The sequence below is a fragment of the Vigna unguiculata genome, chromosome 2 (assembly GCF_037176805.1).
Source record: "Vigna unguiculata cultivar grain cowpea cultivar isolate G323 ecotype 2 chromosome 2, ASM3717680v1, whole genome shotgun sequence".
In the NCBI taxonomy this organism is placed as follows: Eukaryota; Viridiplantae; Streptophyta; class Magnoliopsida; order Fabales; family Fabaceae; genus Vigna; species Vigna unguiculata.
The window spans coordinates 27,111,793-27,135,345 of record NC_140793.1 but is presented as its reverse complement, the minus strand read 5'-3'; the positions used below and the strand labels follow the sequence as shown (position 1 = coordinate 27,135,345).

The 23,553-nt window shown below is 30.1% G+C and overlaps 2 protein-coding genes across 2 annotated transcripts; one reads left to right on the top strand and one right to left on the bottom strand.

Moving 5' to 3' along the window:
- The first annotated feature begins 3,996 nt into the window (after positions 1-3,996).
- LOC114168239 (uncharacterized) lies at positions 3,997-4,791 on the top strand. The gene is made up of 2 exons (XM_028052990.2): positions 3,997-4,042; positions 4,115-4,791. Exons 1-2 carry the CDS (start codon positions 4,003-4,005, stop codon positions 4,657-4,659), a joined length of 585 nt encoding a protein of 194 aa, XP_027908791.2. The 5' UTR covers positions 3,997-4,002; the 3' UTR covers positions 4,660-4,791.
- A 5,104-nt stretch (positions 4,792-9,895) lies between these two features.
- LOC114173134 (zinc-finger homeodomain protein 2-like) lies at positions 9,896-11,065 on the bottom strand. The gene has a single exon (XM_028057372.2). The coding sequence runs from the start codon at positions 10,836-10,838 to the stop codon at positions 10,089-10,091; it is 750 nt and encodes a 249-aa protein (XP_027913173.1). The 5' UTR covers positions 10,839-11,065; the 3' UTR covers positions 9,896-10,088.
- Positions 11,066-23,553: the final 12,488 nt, after the last annotated feature.

Below are 23,553 nucleotides of genomic sequence, written 5' to 3'. Positions count from 1 at the left end.
TAAATTTTTACTGTACTTTTTTTATTAATCTTAAGAAATTAAAATATATTTTATTATTGTTATTAGTATATTTTATGGATATATTCTACTAATAAAATAATTAATATTTAAATTAAATGATTAATATGTTTTAATTTTGTGAATTAAATTTGTCCATTTAAATTAGTTTCATAAAATAAGAAATTTCTACAAAGATTTTCTTTATCTCATTTCGAAATACTTGACAAATTTTAGGATGACAAAATAGGACCACACCGGTCGGTCCATAAATCCTTCATAAAAAAACGTGAAAAAAATTTAAATTTCAGGTCCATCAACTTGCATAGACCCCTATTGTTCATAGCTCGGTAGACCTATCCCGTGGCTCACATAAACACAAAATTATAATGGTCCGATCCATGTTAAACAATGATGCAAGCTACTTCTCTTCATAAGAGATATTTATTTAAAGCAAACATTGTACAAAAGTAAAAGTTAATTACTTTTCCCATAAATGTCTACAAATATGTAGTATGTATGTACTTAGCATCAATTCATCATACATAAATATAAGAACTATTTTCACCTTGTACTTTTAGACGTGTTAAATATGAGTGTGTAGAAATACATCTTTCAAATGAATGTATATAAATAATAGTATGAACACAATCTAGCTATTTATAATAATATTAGGAGAGTTGGCAGAGAAAGCGGTCATTCTTGGTAAAATCAACATCTATCATGAATTTAAGTAATAGAAAGTTAAGTAAATTTAAAGTAATAATAGCGATACAGGTTATTTTGCCAACTCGCATGTCAGAATTTGTATTGGACAGATCAACTATTGAGCTTGCATTCTTAAATTAAAACGAGTTAATCAACTCACATTTTACAAGTCAAGTATGGGACATACTTAAATAGGTCGGTTCAACTTACATTGTTACCTCTAACAAATTTTATTGAACTCAATCTTAAAAGTCAATAAAGATTAATTATCAATTATAAAATTTAATAATATGTTTATTCCACAATTATTATGATGTTTTTTAATTTCATTTTACAATTTCTAATATTATTATTTTGTTCTTAATTTAAGAAAAAAATTATATATTTTTTTGTCAAAATGATAATATGTCTAATATATCATTATCAGAATAACATGTAACGTATATAAAAAATAATATTCTATTAACATCGTTATCATCAGTTTCAATCTGATAAACAATTATATTAACTTATATCACCGAATTCAAAAGTAAAAAATAAAAAAATAAAATTTAACAAACATCACAATAATAAAACAAAAAGAGTTATCCAAACGCAAGGTTAATAAATAGTTCAGACTACTATTAAAGAAAAGAAAAGGTTCTAAGGTTTCGATTGAGATTGATCTGTTTTCACCTCTAATTGATTTTTACTTTTTAATTAGTGACCTTCAATTATGAGAATAATTTGTTTTGGATAAAAGGGAAAATAATTCAAATTAATTGTAAATATTTAAGATTTTAACTAGAATACTTGCTTTCTAAAAATTAGAATGTATTGAAAATATAAGTTTTTTGCAGAGCGATTTGTTTATAAATTATACATAGTAATATTACTAATTTTTATAATACCTACTTTAAAATTTATATCCAAAATATTTTTTTATTACTTAACCGTATAATTGTAATGTTTTTAAATAATTATAAAATATTTAATGAAAATATTAAATGTTTTTAGCATTTCCATTGATGTCATTATAATACTCCTAAAAAAGACGATTATGCGATAATAGAAAAAAAAGGTCTACTTATTCTCCAAAGCCTCATGGAAAAGATAAAAAAGTAATTGTCATGTAATTTACCTAGTGTTGCTAAATGCACTAAGATTTTTTCCATTAAGAGAATATCATTATCATTTTTGCATCTTTAATTGATATTTTAAAGAAAAATGATATTTTGATTACTAAATTTTGACAACTTTTTTTTACAACATGATGTGTTATCTTTTGAGTGGTTTTAAAACCATTTAAAAAATGTCACCTAAGATTGTAAAAGAAAGTTGTCAAAATTTAGTAGTCAAAAAATTATTTTCTTATTTTAAAACAAACAGCTAAATAGTTTGATACGTCTTTTACATTTTGAAAATAAAATTGAAAGGTATTTTGTATTGGAAAAATTAGGGCCAAAAACTTATTCAACATGTTTTTATTGGGCCATTTTATTGGAAAGCAAGCAGCATTTGGGTTTGAGTCTCACCTACTAGAAGGTCAACAAGCTGCTAAAGAAAGTCAACTTGTCATCTTCTTTGACGTCTATTTAGGAAAAAGAAAAAGTCTAAAAGGACAATGAAGGCAGAAAAATCTAAAAGAAAAATAAATATATATTTATTTATAAGTTAATAAATAAAAATTATATAAGTTGAAGGTTGAAAAATAAAAGTGACCTAGATTTTTTCTTCTTCTCATAAATATGATGTCAAAATTGTATTCAAGTTCGATAAAATAATATTGGAAATATTAATTTTTATATTTGATATTGTTGGTTATAAAATTAGATGTTTTTATTATGAACTTTTAAAGATGTTTTATCATTATTAAAGAAAAAAAAATGTATATAAATTATATCAATTTATCACAACCTAACAAAAATTACTTTAACTAAAGTTCACAAAAATAGAACACATATCATAGGCTAATATTTTACCTTACAAAAAGACTCAAATAACTCTAAGACAACTCAACACGTTCAAATTTATGTTTTATGTATACATAGAAACATCATAAATATGATTACATCATACCATTACGATGATTGATCAATAGAGACACATATTGATTATTGTAAAGTCACATGCATGCAAATAAAATCTACATGCAAAGAGAAAGATAAATTGAATCAAGAAAAAAAACAAAATATCAATTTACTCAGATTCTGATTGACTACCCTTATAGAACTTGACGCTTTGATCATGTCAAACAAGTAAGTGAATAAGATGGCAATATTATATTAAATGAAATTCAGCTATAAATCTTTATATAGCTTAAACTTTTTATTATTAAAATATGATATTGTTTTGTTTTTATCAAAACTATCATTATTATTGAGCCATTTTGTAAAATCTTACGAGTAGCACGAAAAAACTTATCTTGATATTTCAAATAAATATCAAGTCATTTTACTTATTAACGATTAAAGAAAAAAAAAAAAGAGGGATTAAAAATAGTTGCCTTTTGATAAGAAATCATTATAGGTGAATTGTTATAAGTTACTTGTATATAATTGTACTAAAAAATTAAAGACATAGAAGTTTATATTTCCTGATAAGTAGTAAGGAATGAGTTATATAGACTTAACTTTTTCTTATTACAATACATTTCCATTGAGTACAATCATTCTCCAACATTAATTCATTCCTTTAAAAAAATTTCTTTCAGGTGAAACACTAGCTGCGATTTTTTTTTCCCTCAATTTTATCAAAAAGTAAGGGACATACAACCAAATTCCATAACCGACCATTAACGAATGTATTAAATATTTGCATTCGCAGCAAAGTTTCTGGATTTTTAGATGAATACTCACTTTTTTTTATCAAACATTTTATAATTTAGCTTACAATAATGGTAAAATCGGAAAGCATGGATATTATTAAACTGTTGGCATGGCTTGAAAACTAACCTTAAAAAGCCGAAGGAAAGGTAGACATCAAACATGTGAAAGCATCACACCCTATTATTGATTGTGCTTTAAGGGCAACCAAACTATAGGGCCTTATTCCTTCCACGTAAAGCAGAATTTCTCTCTTCTTATCATCGTTCATGCACACTCAAATCACACACTAATAATAGTATTACAGTTAAAGCTATTTGGCGCCTAAATTTGCATGAACCCACTCAAACATCGTCTCTTACTGTCACATTTTCTATAAGCACCATGATATGTGTCCTATTCCTTACAATTTGTCACAGGCCCCATGCAGCACTTTGCTGTCATATAAATCCCACAACTTCGATGCTGCTATTGCAAGCACCAACCATACAACATGGATCATCAAGGAGAGTACAGAAAGGAAGATATCCTAGGTTCTGTGATTACACCCAAAGTCTTTATTTTCATGCTCCTCAAACTTTTCCTCACGAATTTTACTTTTGCAGATATATCAGCAGAGAATTGGCATGAGAAGTGCAACGTGGTTCCTATTTCGGCTGAGGAGTTGAAGATACGAAGCGAGCTTGGGATGGAGATTGAAAATGAGTTGGAGAAAGAGATAAAGGAGGGTATATACCAGCTTGCGCTTCGGTTGCACCGGATTTACCAGGAGAGGAAGGAGAGAAGTGCGAAAGAAACGTTTGGTAGAGCAGTTAGTGAAGTGAAGATAAGCATAAGAATGGAAGGGAGAAGTAAAGTGGAAATGAGAGAGGTGAAGAATGTAAAAAAGGGTGGTTCTTATGTACGGAATTCATGGCCACAAAATGTGAAGGAAGTGAAGAAGGTTGATTGGGTAAAGAGCCTGAGAGGAGGTTCAAGCGCTGTTTGTGGGAGCAGATTATCAAGTGTGAGCTCAAAGAAGAAGGGGGAAAACCTAAGCACTGGCCCTAATGCTTTATCCAATGGCAAAATTCACGGTGGTTCCTTTGGGCTAGTAAAACAGAATGCAAGTGTGGACAAGAAGATGCTTCAATTGGGGTGGAAGGTTTGAAGGGCTTTTGTTTTGATTGCTGAATTTTATTTTGTTTTGTTTACAAGAATAATAGTAAAGTTTGGAATGATTTTTTCGAGGATGAAATAATGTATAATTTGATGAGAAGTTTATTTCATGTGGTTTCTTAACTTTTTTCTTTATTAGGTCCTATTTTATATAAATACAGCTAAAGTGATCCTAACACTGTTTGAAAAATAATCATGTGATTGGACTCTTTCAATCTTCACTGTATCAAATTTTACTCGCTTTATCGATTTATACTATAAAAAAATATCTATAAAAAATTATTATTATAAATAATAATTTACAAAATAAAAAATTATTTATTGTTAAAATAGTTATTATTATAAATAAAAAAATTATAATTAATCGTTAAATTAGTTACCAATTAATTAAAGTTAATTAGAGACTAATTTAAAAACATATTCCTTTGTAGAAAAAATCTCGTTGTTAATGTTTAATTACTAATTTTCTTTGATAGTTACATTTTAAAAATCAATTTAAAAATTAATTATAATTTTTTATTCATAATAGTAATTATTTAAGTAAGCAATATATTTTTTTTTATAATATGATATTTAAATTAGTCATTATAGTGATTAAAAAACATATTTTTAATGAAAGATTTTCTGGTAATATTATATATTCTCCATGACGGTTTCATAAAATATGTGACAAGTAGATATCGGAGAAAGTGAAGGATCGTAGAAGTTACTTTACAAAATTATATCAACTCTAATTTAACAAAATAGATAACATTGTTTTTTTTTTAAATAAAACCAAATCTAAATTAGAAAAAAAAAACACATTAAATAAACGGTTCAAATATTAAATAGTACCTATTAAACCTAAAGAAAACTATACTTATTCCTACATTTTGGAGCATGATAGTAACCTTTGTAACACAATAAGGGTCATCAGAGGACAAAAAGTCTCCATTTCTTATTTATTTTTGTATATTGAACTCTTTTGAGATCTGCTTTCTAAAAATTATGGGGGAGATGACCTTATACAATCTATTTACATATTTTTATGTATTATAAGTGTAATTTATTTTAATATTTCTTAATTAATCAAAAAAAATTTCTTTGTAAATTTAAATTAGTAATTATGTAAAATTTATTTCGTTGAAAAAACGAGAGTAGCAAATACCAGTGGCTAGGCACTGAATAATAATCATTAAAAAAAAAATCTTATTTTAAATAGGGCCTTTATAAGACGTATTCAACTAGGATAATAAAGATTTTTGTTTTCAGACGAAATTAAATAATGCAGCATTCAAATAACATTCTTTAAATTAAAAAAAAAAATATATACGTTAGTCTTCAAAAAGTGTATAGATTTCAACATATTTTTTTAAGAAGAATTTGGATAAAATTCATGCGAAATTTTAGTATAGTGTATAAATATCACATATGAAATATTGCTACTTAAACTTTGAGATTTGTACCACTTTTTATTTTTTATGTTTGTCAGATGTCTCTACAATAACATATATTTCATCTTTGTCAGCAATAAATTTTAATTCAAAACATACACGAATTTTCACTTTAATTTAATTTAAAATCACATTTCTTTTAATTTGCTGTTCAAACCCATTAAAAATAATAGATGCTAACGTGTGGGGGGAGGGGATAGCAAAAGGAAGATGCTAGAGAATGCAAGTTACCTTGATCATAACGTTTTTACAGATACCTTAGCTATTAAAAAATACTTCAGCAGAAATATTTAAAATGAATTTTTATTGTCAATATTTTACTTACACTTATATTCATACTATTACTTTCCAGTGACATTTTATCATATTTTTATATCTTTATGGTTGGTCTTTTCTGTCAAAAATATACACGGATCGGGACTAGTAATAAATTATCTTCATATTATAAGGAATAAAATGACTAACATAAAATAGCAATAAAAATATATTTTAACTGAAAATATAAGATATTGTTACGGTTTACAGGACAAAAAACAGCACAAGGGGTCCTATGATGATTTGAATACGGGCTAATATGAGGAGCAACCTGACGGAGCCCTGGCCCACACATTCAACGTCTTGTCCGGGAGGCCCGTGATATTTCGAAAGAAAGCCCAAGTGGCCCACCCAGCTTATATAAGAAAAAGACAGAAAACCGCGTTTGGTAGCTTGGGTTCTAATTAAGGAAATGCATGTAAGAAGATTGGTGAATAATACATATTTTTATTATACTGAAAGGTGATACCTTCAAAAAGTTTAATCCATAAAAAAAGAAAAAAAATGTTAAATGTGTTGTATTATTCTTCATTTGAAGGAAAATTATAATTTATTAAGTCTGATGATAAACTTCGATTTCAAAACTTTAAAAATAAATAAATATAATATTTTTAACCGAATTAATTTTTAACTTATGAACTTATGTTTGAGTTATTTATAATATTTAATACATTCTAACTCAAATGTGGATTTAAAGTATCATTTAACGTGATTAGAGTTAATGTTATTAAATTAAAAATATTATATTTATTTATTTTTTAAAATTTAAAAAGCAAAATATATCAAAAACAAATTGTAATATTGGTTTAAAAGAAGCATTAAGAAAGGCATGTGTTGTGGTTAGTTGGAAGAAATAGAAAGTGTTGAATTATTAAGTTTTGGAATGAAAAATGAGAAGGTGGGGGCATAAAGATTGGTGTTGGAATGATTGAGAAAGGAAAATGTGATTGTTTGGATATTGGGAAGCAGTAGGGACGGGAAGGTTTGAAGGTAAGGGCAGGAGCAGTAGGGATTCTCCATAAGGGACACAGCCTAAGCTCACAAACCCAAACTTTCTCCTTTTTCCTCACAATCATCAATTTTTCCTTTGCCAAAACTTTCTAATCCAAACCAATCCATGCCCGGTCCCTCACTTCACTTCTCACCACCTTTCACTTCACTTTTCTTCACTTAATAACTAACCTCTTTTTTCATGCTAAATCAACATAACCTAACAACTCAATAATTAATAACACTGCTCAATATTTACAGATTAAACAACAAATTCCTATCATGATCGATTCTTCAACTTTCATGTTGCTTTTGTTCGAATGAAAACTTTTCACAATATCATTTTTACACTTTAACCTTGAGAAAAGAAACACATATATACATATAGATGAGATATTGATAATTTGTCATTTAATAATGATAATAATGTTAAACTAATAAAATTTCTATACCAATCACTCTCACAACCACGGGGATTTGATAGATGTTCTTTCACACGATTTTTGTACTAATTTTCTTCATTGCGTCGTTTAACTTAAATTTATATCTCTTATTACCAGGATTTTAGGAAGTGAATAGAATTTTATAACAGGTCTTTTTTGGGGGAGTGCACAGATTATTTCCCTTTCATTACGTTAGTTGTGTGTATTCACCAAAATTCTCTTCTTACAATCTGATTGCATGCTAATAGAAATCTAGAAACCACCCTCATTGCATTGATGTCATGCTTATAATTTAGTCCTTGCCAATTATAATAGGCTTATAAAATGAGCCTATTTTTATATCATATGATGTAAAACAAGAACCGAAACAAATACTGGTTATAGGTTAGCCCAGATGATAGAAAGAAAGCATAATTGCAGCAAAGGTGGTGAGTGGTTGAAGATAATATGGGATGAAATTAACGTGGATAGCGACGGAGAAGAAGAAGAAATATAAGATGAGGGTGATGGTACGTAGGTGGTGAAGTGAGAAAAAGCATGGCTGGTTCTGGTGTGAGAGTTGTAGGAAGAATAGGGTGATTTGACGGGAATTGAATGATGGAAGAAGGGGGCATAGAGACAGTATCCTTTAAGTGATGGACATGTTTGTAGGAGAGATACGGGTATGTAGGCCTTTGTATTTTCTCTATCTCACTCATGCAATAACCAAAAACCATTACATTACATTATATTGTGTGGACCACACAGTTCAAGCACGCAGCTTTAACTCATGCTCAACACACCCCAAAACAAGCAAAGCATCTTAAACGTCTACTTGTTAATGCCCACCCTTTCTACTACTTAAGAACCAAACTCTCCATAAAAGTATCAAATCCTGCTACTATTATTCAAACATCACAACCCCTACACTTTCAATTACCAACCAGGTCCCCCTTTTCCCATGCACATTAAACCTCTTCCATTCAGAAAACCCTTACTTTTTCATTCATTAACTACCTTCTATATCTATCTACTCTTACTTAAGCTTCTTAAATGCAACACCTTCAACACACACGTCACTCACATATTCTACTCATACTAATATTCTCTCCCCGTGCCCCTCTATACCTCATTCATCATCATGCTTCACTACTCCCTATTTTTTCTTCTGTGTCTTTTATAGCTTTGTTGCTAACTTAACACAAAGGAAAATATTATTTTCCAACTGCAAAACAGAGATAATATATGGAAGGAAAAAACAGTCATACATTTATGAATTTACATTTACCCCCCTCCCACCATCAACATTTCTTTCCAACATAACCAAATAATGCCTCTCAAACTTCACACAACTCACATGCAATAAAATAAAACATTAAATACAACAGTCCCTTTCCACGCTCAGACCCAGGTCATGATGAAGAAACACCAGCCACTAATAGAAACAAAACTGGTTCCGACTCATCCTCTTCCCCCTCCACTTCTTAAGAAACTGTTTGTTACTGATTTCTAGCTCGTTTGAGAAGACAACGTCCAATGAAACTCCACACACATTCTACAGTCCATGGTTACAAGATCCTGACAACTAAATCATCTTGTTATATATCTAAAGTAATGTATATTGCTAACCTTGCAAAGGTTAAACAAGTCGAACACTGTGAAAGAAAGTCAGGAAATTAAGCTAAAAAAAATTGAAAATGCATGACGGGGATGCTGAAATGAGGCACAGACTAGGACGAAGATCTTTGTCACTTTTTTCAGTGCGCGGTGTTAGCGAAAGACATGAAAAACGGAAAATGCAGGTGAGTGAGAACGCGTACATTGATGCTACCGAGGAAGTTCCTGCTTCCTAGTTCCAATAACTGTCTTAGGATAGAGTTATCATATCATTATAGACAAACAAAACAGATGTCATATTAATCAATTAACCCTTCTCGTCACCTATATATATATATATATCTGATATCATCATCATCATCATCCACCAGAAAAAAGAAAAAGGTTCCAAACGCGTCACCACCATCACCATTGTAATAAACTGCAAAAGAATTTTAAGACTAGAACGACATCATAAAAAAGACTGATTTTTTGAACTGAACAGAAAATTAAATTATCCAGCAGCAATAATAACTTGATCTAATTAACCTTACCTACATCCTCAAACGCTAACACAATAAGAAGAGAAAGAAACCCTAACAATTTGGGTGGGTGGGTAAGCTTAAGGGTTGAAGAAGTTTGAGCATCGGAATTTGCGCACTTTACTAGGGCTTCTTACCGAGAGTGTGCTTGTTGTTATGCATCCAAACCTTGAGAACGTGACGCTTCACCCCAGTTTCGTTGCAGAAGGCTTGGACCACACCCTCGTCGTGTTTCTGAATCCTCCACCCTAATTTTTCAGCAAGTTCAAGCATTTTGTCCTTTTGCTCCTGCGTGAACTTTGTTCTGAACCGTTTCTTGGACCCCGTTCCTCCTGCACTCGGGTTCGAAACGTCCTCCTGGTCCTCCCGAGTGCTCTGCGTCCCACCGCCGCCGGACGTCGACGGCAGCGCCAGCGTCCCAGCCACGCGCGCCTGCCCCCCCACCTGAAGGTACCCAGTCGGGGTCCTGTAGTAGGCCGCGAACTGAGGCGGCGGAGGATGGTGCAGGTGGTGGTGCGAAACCAAGTAGGGGTCGCCACCGCCGACGGAGGCCCCGGCCCCATCGCTCTCCTTGCGGTGAAAGTTGCGGTGGCAGCTGCAGGCTGCACATTTCAGCGCGTCGAGGGAACCCTCCGTCCCTGCCGCCAGGAACTCGCCGCAGCCGTCGAGCGCGTGGCCGCCGATGCCGACGGCGTGGTTCTTCAGACACTCCCTGTAGCGCGCCCTCCCTGCGCCTCCGTTGGTGCTGCTTCTCACCGGCTGCGCCGCCATGACTGCCTCCGGACCGACCGGAACCTTCATCCGTGCGGGGTCGTAAGCTGCGGCACCCATACACTGCTCCTCCTCTTGGTCCTCTTGATCTTCGAATTCCATTTGGCGAAATTGGCGAAAATCTTAAACTTGTGACTACTATTAATGACAAGTGATGGGAAAATTTAAAAGGGGGTCTCTCAGTACTCTTCTCGCAGTGTTTCTCTCTCTTTGTTCTCTGCTCTCGTCGTGCTTTCTTTGTCCAAAGGTGTATTCCTTCATATACTTTTGCGGTTCTCTGTTTTCGGAGGACACGACAATTAGAGCATAATATACAAAAATCTCTCTCTCTCTCTCTCACTCGCTCTCTATTTGTCTCAAGATCTTCACCTTCCACCGGCTGTTCCGGTCACTCCGTAATTTGTTCCGTTTTTGCTTTTCACCGCTTGCACATGAATGTGTGCAAAAGATTAACCGCGGAAAAGTTTTCACTTGGGGTGACAGTAGTACTCTCTCTTCTCCTGGGCACCGTGAGGCCAGGACAAATGACAAAACGGATAAATTTTACTCCTACAATATATCTGTTTTTAATGCAAATCTTTATGATAGAGAACAACCACACTGGAACCTTATGTCAAGTTTGTATTCGACTTTTGTTTTTCTGTTTGGATCTTTTTCTATGGACTCTACGTATATTTTTTGTTTCATTTTCCTAATATGGATAACAAGCTGCTCGTAAAACCAGATATAAAAGGTAAAAGGTTAACCATTAATTTTTTCCAGATTCAAAAGTTAGTTTAAGTAATTAATGAAAAATATAATTCCTTAGCCTGCGCATTTAAAGTACTCGTTATCAACATTGTGTTTGATAAATGAGAAAGATATAGATGAAAAATATTAGTTTTTGGATTAAGACAAATAAATAAAATAATACTTTTAATTTAAAAGAAATAAAGAAAGTAAATCATTAATAGCAATGATAACCTTATCCAATGTAGCACACTAACATTTAGAAGAAAAAAGAATGAGCTGAACGTGTATATCGAACAACCAGTTCATGATAAATACACTTTAAAAAAACACACGATTGAATAATTATAAATTTTAAGAATTCTCTTAAATTGGTTGTAAGTTAATCGGTTAGACTACCAAATGCGACATAAACTTCAATGATGTTAAAATCTTCCTTTTTATTTTGTCTTACGAAGAGGAAGATAAGACTAAATCGAGGAATGGGTTTGTTTCGGTACAACGTTATTAGCATAACATTTCTCTGTGTTTCTTCGCTTATGAAGTCGAAATTCAACTATCTGGGATCCACTATTTTTTATATATATTTTTTTCATTGGTACTAATAACATTAAGCATCAGTCTTTTCACATTTTCATTCCCTCTCTTCGTTTGTTCACCATAAAAAGTGGAAGACAACAACGATCTCAAAGAGTGGGTGTATTATGTTATAAGATTAATAATTAAAACATTTCTACCGATTCCTTACATATGAGAGTGGAAATTCAAGTGTGTGGGCTCCACTATTTTTTTTTTTTATCTTTCTTCTTTGTATCACTACTATTCAACAACATAGGCTTCAATCACTTTTCCATCACTTTTTTTTTTTTCATTTTATTTTCTCTCTTTTTGCCATAAGAAGAGGAAGACAACAACAAACTTGTTTTTTTAACATCCATCATATTTATGTCATTGCTACTAAACAACATAACTAACTTCTTTTTTGCATGTTTATCTTTTCTTGTTTTTTTCCCTATGAAAAGATGATTACAGTGACAAAATTTAGAATCATGTTTGTTTTGAAGGTCAATGATTGAAAACATTTTTATGTTGATATTTCGCATACATGAGAGTGAAAAATCAATTGGGTGGGATCCTATCTTTTTTTATATCTTTTCTCTTTAATTCCTTGTTTCTAAACAACAGAAGCATAGTCACTTTTTCACATTTCCATCCACTTTTTTTTTTCTCATTTCCTTTTCATGAGTTGAGGATGATATTAACAAATTCAAGAAGGAGGTTTACCTTGGTATAAGGAGAACAAATTAATACATTATTAATTACATGTTTCTTCACTTTGCATAAGAGAGTGTACATTGAATGGCACGTGATCCACAATTTTGTTATATCTATTGTTTGTTTCATTGTTACTAAACAACATTTGTCACTTTTCACACTTCATTTATTTCTTTTTCTTTTTTCATAATGAGAATAGAAAGACAAAAAAATGCCACCTCATGCCAAAATATATACATTTCAAACATGGATTAGATACTAATAGAATTAATAACTCTTGGTAATAAACTTTAAATTTATGTAAATTTCACATAAACAAATTTATAAGGTAAATTTTGTATACACTTATATACTAAAAAATTTACTTTATTTTTAGTAGATGAGATCTCCATCAACTTTGAAAACAAACACGAGAAACTTGGTTATTTTGTTACAAAATGAATGAAAAACGCATTTTTTTTATTTACACTAATGAACATACAGGCGTTGTCGCGCATGTGTATTCGCATTTTTAATTTTTAAGAAATTTAAGATCAATAACAAATATATAATTTTTACATTAGTTGTTAAATATAAAATTAAAAAAAATATATATAAAAAAATTTAAATAATGATTTAAGACAAAAGAGATTTATAGTAAAATGATTAAAAGTAAATTATTTATAAAATAATTAATTTTTAAAATAACTAAGGGTAAAACGGATATTATGAAATGTGGACAGAGAAATTCCTTTATTTTTATAGATTTTCTTTCTCCTACTTTTAAAAAATGATAATGGAAGTGTAATTAGAGCTCATTCATACAAAAAGTTGAGTTATTTTGTGTAGTATGATAATTTCACAAACACTTCTTTAAACGAAATGAGTTAAGTGTCAAATTAAAATAAAAATAAATAAATAATCAGACAAAAATAAAAGACTATAATAACTAATTTAGTGAAGAAGAGAAAAAGAATACAAGTACAGAGATAATAAATACACCTAAAAAGTAATCGAAATAACAAAGTGGGAGACAGACCAAAATCATGCGACGCGCTTCAACAAATGCATGATAAGAACTGAAACTGAGTTCACGCGTTCCGGTGGATGCAAGGTGGCGCGTGAGCGGCGCGTGTGGGTAGCGGAGATGAAGAAGATTGGTTTTTTCTGGTTCCCACATAGGAGGGATAAGTGAGGGCGGGGCCCGACGGAGTGGAGTGGGTTTTGTTTATGAATGTTGTGGGTGTAGGGTGGGTGTAGGGTTGTAGGTAGGAGGAACAACCATTGTACCTTTGCACACATTTGGATCGGATAATATTTTATGTTTTACTTTTATTTTTTGTTCCTACTTTTTCTAATCCCTACCTTTCTTTTTATTTCTTAGACTTAAAATTAAAGTCCACATCTATGATTTTTCCAAAGAACAAACAGAATTTGAGTGATAGGTACTAGGGTGGTAGTGGTAGAATGAGTGATTAACATTAATAATATAATTTATTATTCTTATTATTACATACCAAATAAAAATGTATGTTGTCAGCATCATATGCAGCTGTTGCTACGTGCGGTCTTCTCCGACATGGGTCGCCAGCTTTTGGCGTCATCATCAACTTCTTTTGCTAAACTAATTCAAAACAACATCTTAAGAGCTAAAACGACGTCGCCTAAAATAACCTCGTTACATATTATTTTTGTAAGTTAGAAATAGAACTTTGGTATTTTTAAAATTTTTGCTCCGGTTAATTTGTTTTTCTTTTCTCACTATATTTAAAAAATAGATAAAACGTATCGCTACAAGTAAAACAACTACTGCTGTTCATTACATTCAATACCAACAGTAGGCTATATTTGTAGAGGATTAAAGATGCAACAAACTTACGAGTACTTTTATGAGAAATAAACAGGAAGAGATTATTAAATAAATTTTATAAGTAAAAAATAATTTACACACTAAGTTTAAAAACATTAAATTTGAAAAATAACTATTAAGAGGTGAAGTTCGTGTTTAACTCAACTTTAAAAGATTAATCGTAAAATTTACACTCATTTACATATTTTAAAATCATTTTATCTTTATCTTTGGCCTTGAATGGGATCTCCAACTATAATAATAAAAAACTTCTTCACACTAATTTATGTAACCGATCATAGTTTTGAATAACTGTATTTCTTTTTCTTCTTATTTTTTCACACTTTGTTCTCATTTTCTCCTCTACAGAAAACATGGTGATTATTACCTTATACTTGGTCTCTTTAAGTTAGTTTATATTATTTTTGACTGACAAAGAGTTAATTTAAATTAATTAATAGAGCACGTGCTCTAATCCATTTATAGTGTCTACCCGTAATCGGATTCGCAAAAAAAGAAATCATCTGCTACCCGTCCGTTTATCCGACAAGTATTCTTTTAAAAAATACTAGCGGATTTTTTTGAAACTCGCGCGTATTTGTAGATACCCACAAATATTTAAAAAAGTATATATTTTATAAATTTTTTAAATAAAATTTAAATAGAATAATAAGAAAAATATAGTATGAATTAAATTAAATATAAATTAAATTTTAATTTTCATTAAACTTAACCTAAAAAAATATAATTTTAGTTTTAATTAAATTTAACTTAATAAAATATGAATTAAATTAAACTAAATTTTTTACAAGTAACAAATATTCGCAGATACGATTGTATGATACCCACAACCGACCGTTTATAAACGATTATTAAAATATCCACTCTCTGTTACCCACAAATAATAAATATTCGTAGATATTAACTATTTATCGCGGATTATATTCACGGATATCTACGGACACAAATATTTTTTTAGTTTCTGACCATACCCAATGTTGAGCTACTTTATAATCAATTTTGAAACCCGTTTTTAGATATTTGAAACTCCTTTTTTTTTCTAACTACTTAATTGATTTATATATCAATGTAGTGCAATAAAATTCACAAACAGGTATAGATATACAAACACAACATAAATCTAACATTGGACATTTATACATATTTACTTCCCACTTTGGAACATTTAACTTGCTTGCTACGAAAAAGTTTTGTTGAACATATATATATATATATATATATATATATATATATATATATATATATAAGAGTTTAAATGTAATATGTATTAAATATGTATAAGTAATAAGAAGATAAAATATTCACAAAAGTGTTTGATAAATAAAGGATGAGTTTGGTGATTTTGAAAGTATGATTTTGAGACGCCTGAAGCAAAGAATGGAGTGAGCATCTCTTGACCAACTAAAAGCACACACATCCTTGACTGGCGTGTGAAACTGATTATAAATGCAAAGTCGGCACATCGCAATCCACACAAACAAAATAAGAACCCATTGTCTTCTCCAATCTCTAGGAAGACACAACCAACCTTGTATACTCAAACATACCAAACACTTTCTTTCTAGCACGCTTTTTCATGGGGTTACTTTTTATTTCATTATTCTTTAATTTTAATTAAACTACCTAATATTTTTTTACTAGGTTTTAATTAATTACAAGCTTCAGAATATTCAATTATTTAGTGGAAAGTTACGTCAACATCAAATGGATTTTACGAAAAATGACGAGAAATAATCCATAATGCATGTGTTAGAGTTAACCAGAAAAGAACGAAGCTCAACATTCATAATAAGATAGCAAAATAAAAGAAGAGAAGATACGGATTCCACCCCCAGAATTATTGTGTGTACTCTAGACAGATCTCTGATTTGTCTATTTTGGTTTTGATATTGAGAAGAGATAGAATGATAATATTTAATTTATGTTTTGAAAGTGTGTTTGGAAAATGGGAAGAAGGGCAGTGTAATGACATAAAAATCTGGGAACGACCCCCAATAATTGATGCAGAAAGGGCCTTGAAATTGAAACACCCCTTCCCTTGGATCAAATACCATGCCCATAACTTTAATTTCATTTTATTCTTCTCCCAACTCACGCTAACTGCATCTCTTGTCGTTTCGTATAATCGCAAACTGGTTAAAATAGTGAAGCATTTGAACTTTCAAGTCATCGAGTCAGAAAGACTTTAGCCAAAATAAGATAAAGGAATAAACCACTCAACCCTTCATCATAATCTCTCTCCATCCCAACGTACTTTCTTCTAATCCTTTTACCACACCCTAATAACCCACCCATTAAAACCACCAACCTCCTTTGCGCCATTTCCTCATCAGGAAAAACCCACCCTTAACAAGAAATTTTCTTTATAAGCCTCAAAATTAAGATGAAAAGAAAAAAAAGGAAAAACGAAAAAGGGTTTTTTGGGTGGGGAGTTAGAGGCATTGGTGAAGTGGTAGATGGACTTCATCATGTGATGCTCCAAAAACAGCCAAAACGGACGGATAGACGTCTGATGGGACCTTCTGACACACGCACACAGAGAGTACTCAATCTCTTTGTCGTGTCGTGTATGGGTGTTTTACATTTTTTTTTTCTTTTCTTTTTTATTTAACGTTATCGTTATTAAAAACACTCATAATAAATACTTAATACCGTTCAATGGAACGTGTATATATATAACTTAAACATAGTTTATTTCTTAGCTAAAAATGATGTTTCGAACTTAGATTGCTGGTGTTGTTTTATGATATATATTTTGTTGTGTCAGCTGGCGGGAAACCGCAGATAGAACAAGACAGAATGAGAAACAATAAACTTTTTATGCGTACTGTGTCTGTGTCACCAACCACATCCATGAATCGAATCAAACCAAACCAACACATACATAAGCATTCCTCTCTCTCTCTTTCTTCTCCTCCCTGCACGCAAAAACACCGTTCAGTGACGCCACAAGGCCTTTCTCTCCGTTGAGTGAAATGAAGAACGAAGAAGAAATGAAGTACGGAACGGAAAAGTTGTGTCCGTTGAGGTAGCTTGACAGAGAGAGAGAGAATTGCGGGGAAAAGGGAAGTGGATAGTGACAAGACAAGAAAAAGAATGGGACGACCGTGATTTGCATTTCTATATTCTCTTGCAGCTTTTCTCTCTCTTAAGTACGTTCTAATAACACAAACAAACACACACTCTCACACACATTCATACACATATACATACGTATACACTGAAAACTGTGGCCCCCATGCCACAACAGAACCCCCAGCTTGCTTGTCGCACCACCATCACCTCCATCCATTCATTCACCAACACTCCACTTTTTTCTTCACTTTTCCTCTGCACTTTCTACTGTTTCTTTCTATCGCAGCATTACAAATACAATCATCTTTGCATTTTTTAATTCTTCTTCTAGTCACCTTCGCTTGCTACGCAACGCCAACACACAGTCCTGGGCACACATGTTATTTCCTTTTCCCCTCTGCATTCTTTTCACCAATTTGGGTTTTCTATCCTATACATATGTCCGCAAGCAAACCACAGAAAACACTCATCACAACTTAAGAATCATCATCTCATCTCGTCTCGTCATCACACACCCATCATTAGGACCACTTCTTTTATTTTATGCACACAAACGAAGGGTGTAATCATCTTAAGCTTTTGCTTTTACCCACCATCCCCTCTTAATTTGGCATCACCTTCGCCAAACAAAACATATACACTTTCCTCATCCATTAATCCCAACAAAGGTTAAGAATCGTCATTATATTTTATAAGGACTTCAGTTCAGATTCAGACCGTAAAAACACTTTGTTAACACTGTTTCGAAAGCACTTTGTTACTAATTTTTAAGTCATGATATATATTTACCCTAGTAGTAGTAAAATCAACAGTAAAACAACATTGGTTTATAACAATATGTATCTTTTAACTAAGTAATATTTCAAGAATATTACGGAATAAAAACATTATATATATATATATATATATATATATATATATATAAATTTTAAGTTTAACTTAAATTATAAAAGTAGTCTCTAAAATTAAATAAAGTGATATTACTTTTAGTCAATGTCCAGACGTAAGACATATATGTTGAAAATACTATATTGATTAATAATAAAGTCAATTTAAAATGTATAAATTAATAAAAATTTCATTAAAAGTCAAGTTTTATATTTTTGAGTTAGGCTTTTAAAATTTGAATTTTTTCTTTCACCCACTAGAGTCAGTATCGAATCACTAAATTCTAAAACTTTATTTGCCTAAACATTTTTTTCGAGTAAAAAGTGTTGTTTCCGTTAACTATATGTTCTGTGAAGTTGAAGATCTAATATATGTTATCTATCATTATCTTTAGAATTGATTACATAAATATGCCTTCAGTTTTACCTTAATTACGCACATACAATTCTTTTTTCTTTTCTTTTTTTTCAGAACATACTGATAACACCCATCCTGTGACAAGTTAATGTTGAATTTGAGGTATACCATAAATTACATTTGTCAGATTAGTCATAATAAAATTGTGTTTATTATTATTGATTTCATGGTCATATTTATTGAATTAATATGATAATATTCCTGACTAAAATTAATAATAGAGGTTATAATAATAAAAAATAAGTTTTATGTAATTTTAATTTAAATTATTTATGATCATAAGATTATTAAGGACATGACATATTAATTCGGATAGATCAATATGTTTTAGTGGTCAGTATCAAATAAAGATTAAAAGATCTTATTTTTTAAATTATACATATAGATGCTACATATAGAGATATGATCATTGAAGTAGTTTAAGAAGTAGTTTAAAGGTGAATTTTCTAATAGAATTCTTTTTTTTTTAAATATATAATTTCCTTAAACTTGAGATTATCATGAAAATTAACAAGTTATTTATTATACTTAGATATCAGACATCTAACGCTGTGTGATGTTAGTTGAATAATTACTGAGTATGACTAAATTCTTGTGGGATTAATGATTGATTTAGAGAGAATCCATCAACTCTTAATTTGAGTTCTATATAAATAAATTATTAAATTAAAAGATACTTCATATTATCCGATAGTTAAAGAATAATATTAGACGTCAATCTTAATTAATAAATTAATCGGTTTTAATAATGAATCTACATGATCACATAATAAGTGTTCTGGTCATTGTTGTATAGGAAAATATTATTAATTAAATTAAAGAGTAATTATAATTAATTAATATATTTTCTTTAAGTAGAATATTATTGTATATTTCGGTGGCACCAAAATATAATTAATAAAAATTTAATTAAGACTTAATTTTAAAAAAAATAAAAAATTAAAGATGATTTAATTAGATTTATTTTGTTACTGGAAATAAAAATTGGTTTTAGTTTGTATTAGATTTAGATAGAAACAAAAGGCAAATGTACGCTAGAGTGGTTTTCTATAAGAAAGAATAAAATTCAAAAGACCCTAAGAGAGGAGATGCGATAGATTTTCATCTTTAAGCTTTCAAGAGTTTCTCCTGTGACCAGATAATTTGGTTTCATGGATAGAGGTTGACACAACAAAATCAATCTCGGTACAAATACAAGTGTAAGACTTTGAAATATTAGAAAGAGATAAAATTTTATGACCATCACAATCAAATAAGATATCTTTCCTATAAATTTTATTCTTTTATATTGTTTAGTATCCATGATTTAACGAGAAATAGGTATATTATTTCCGTTATATGTGTTATATATGTGATTTATAGCCTTCAGGTAAGCATCGAACGATCTTAAAATTAATATTGCATAAATTTTTACTTCATTATTGTGAAAGTCCAAAAGTGTGCTTCAATTGTGTTGAAGAGAAAGTTGTATAATTACATTGTGTATTCCTTATTTTGTAAAGTCTGTGGTCTGCATTTTGGTTTTCTCCCTCAACTTCATTTTTCGAAAATGATTTAATGGTTCTTGGTTTCACTACCAAAAATGTTCATTTATCTATCGAATTTTCCCATGTATTCAAGTCTGTTGCAAGGTTAAGTAATGATAGGTAAAAACATTATTGAATTAGTGATAAGATTTCGTCGGAAAATTCAAGGGAAATTTTTTTGTAGGAATTTTACAGATGAATATTAACGTGTGAGTACCAAAAATGTATCCGTTGATAAATTAATAAAAAATAAGTTCTAAAAAGTAGTAAAACTATCTATTGTAAAAGAAGAAAATCTCATATTATATACGAGTCATGGTACGTTAGGGTAGCAAAATAGGTCAGTTCGGTCCGTTTTGATTTGTCCCGTCTTTGACCTGTCAAAAATGGGTTTCGTCTGACCGATCCGTCTTATACGGGCCGGACTAAAGGGTCGGGTTAGGTTGATCTTCTAGTTTGTTTTTTTTTTTTTAAATATTTTTTAATTTTTTTTCAAAATTTTGAATTTTAAAATTTGTTTATATATACATAAATTAATATTAAAAACATATTTAATCAAAAAAAATATTTTTTGAAACTTTTAATTGATTAATTAATGTTTTTAATTAAATAAATTATTATATTTACATATTAAATTACTGAATTGTAATTAATAATTGAAACTTAATTTGTAGGCGTTAATAATTTAAATTACAATACTATTATATATTTACACAGTTAAAAATAATATAAAAATAATAATATTTTTAATTCTTTTTATTTTATTTTATTTTAATTTTTAAAAACTGGGACCGGCTGGATGGGACAGGACATAACATACTAACAAGTTGAAACTCTTAACCTAACTCGTCCCTTTCTATATAGACTGAGTCATTACACCCATTCCGTTTTGTCACCCATATGACACATGAGTTTAGATGCTCTTATTGATAAAACTATTATTGAATTTGTATGAATTATCCTTTATTTTCAATTCATGATTCCATCCAAATCCTGTAAATGCAGAAAAAAATAACTTAATTAATTCATAAATGTAAAAATAACATCGTTCAAATTAGCAAATCAAGGTAGAAGTGTTAAAAATAAGTGATATCATTTTGGTAATTATGATCAACACTTACTATATGAGTTAGTATGCAAAGGATATATATATATATATATATATATATATATATATATATATATATATATATATATATATATATATATATATATACTAAATCAATTGTCGAATGAATTAATGTAGTATCTACATACTACAACTAGTCTCTCTTATAATTGTTTTTGCTTTATTTTGACGTTTTTATAACGTTTGATATTTGAGAAGGTGACACTGAGTAAAGATGATTGGTGTAGAACATAAACGAGCTGAAGTCTATTAAATGTTCAATTTGTAGTACTGTTGGAATAACGAATGGAGAAATTCGATAAGATTAATATATTGAAAAATACGTTATAGAAATATATATTTATTTGTTGCTTCCTGAATACGGTCAGTGAGCTGTTTTGAAGTGGTCCAAAATTTGAGTAAAGTCTGAAATTATTTTAAACGGCTTGAATCCCAAGATTTTGAAACAAAAGTGGACACAAATGAAATATACAAGAACACACTTCTAAGAGAAAAAATTATTTAACAATTCCACAATACAAAGAGGAGAGGCGTAGCAATAATTAATGCACGAATAATGACAACATTATACAAGAGATTTATTTGTATTTTAATAAACTAAAGACAATAAAAATTATGAAATATGACAAAACTAGCCATGCATCTACATGAGACATCTTCAATTGAGGAGGTATAAAGTTTTAATATTAAAAAATAGAGTTAAATATGTTTTCAGTCCTTCGATTTTCAGTGAAAATTAAAATTAGTTTATTTTCAAAATTTTGACTCAATTAGTCCCTCAATTTCAAAATTGTGTGGATTTAGTCATTTTAACCAGATTTTGTTAAGTTTATTTGACGTTTCATGATAGTTTATTAATTAATATTTAAGCAAAAATGTGTCAAACAGTATAAACATCTCAAATGCTTTCCTGAGATGTGTTTGAGACGTTAAATAAACTCAACAATATTTGTTTGAAAGGACTAAATTTACACAATTTTAAAATTTGAGGACTAAATTGAACCAAAGTTTTGAAGAGAAATTAATTTCAATTTTCATAAAAGTTGAGGGAAAAAACATATTTAACTGTAAAAAATAAAAATAAGAGTCGATTATATTAAACGTATGTTTGATATTTGATTTGATCCATATATATGTAAAGAGATGTTTTACTTTTTGAAGAAAAGAAGGGTGCTATGTTTGGGGTGACAGAGTGAAATGGTTGCTCCACTTGCATCCAGCTTGCACCAAAATGGAAGATAGGCAGTGACCCTTCACCCATCCCTCAATGCATGATGAGCACCATGTGTGAATTTATGACAATCGCATCATCATGTCCCTAAATTCTTAAATATATGCTTATCTACATTCCATTTCTTTTTTCTTTTTTTCCCACATTTTACTATACATATTCTGCCTCATTCCCACCAACAACATCCGCGGACTTCCATTTCACCAACAACCATATAATCCCTACATCATTTTCCTCAATAATTTTTCACAATCTTTTAACTTTTAATTTATAATTATTTGTTACTTTTTCGGATTTTCAGTTTAACTTTTTATTTTTATTTTATCGACAAATATTAGTTCTTACTATTCTGTTGGAGCATGAATAAATTTTTGTTATAACAAACCTTTGTTCCCTTAATATTTTTTGGGTGATCAACTCTCTTTTTTTTTGTCTCGATTCGGGGCTTGTTTTTATATGTTCAATGTTCCCTCGTCACTAAGAGTTATAAGTCCTTTTGAATAACAAAATTGTGAAAAAAATTGGATTTTTAAATCGAACAATATTTTAAATATAATAATTAATCGTGCTATCTCCACCGGTTTGATCTCGAATTTGATAAAAACACCATAACTACTATTAAATCTTATATTTATGAGTGAATGTTAGTGTTGAAAAATTCACACTCACTAGAGATCAAATGAGTGTAAGATATATAA

Bases quoted from the DNA above. Each gene is read 5' to 3' on its own strand.
- LOC114173134 (XM_028057372.2), bottom strand. From the start codon at position 10,838: ATGGAATTCGAAGATCAAGAGGACCAAGAGGAGGAGCAGTGTATGGGT.
- LOC114168239 (XM_028052990.2), top strand. From the start codon at position 4,003: ATGGATCATCAAGGAGAGTACAGAAAGGAAGATATCCTAG. The intron at 4,043-4,114 runs GTTCTGTGATTA...TTACTTTTGCAG, and splicing joins CAGAAAGGAAGATATCCTAG to ATATATCAGCAGAGAATTGG.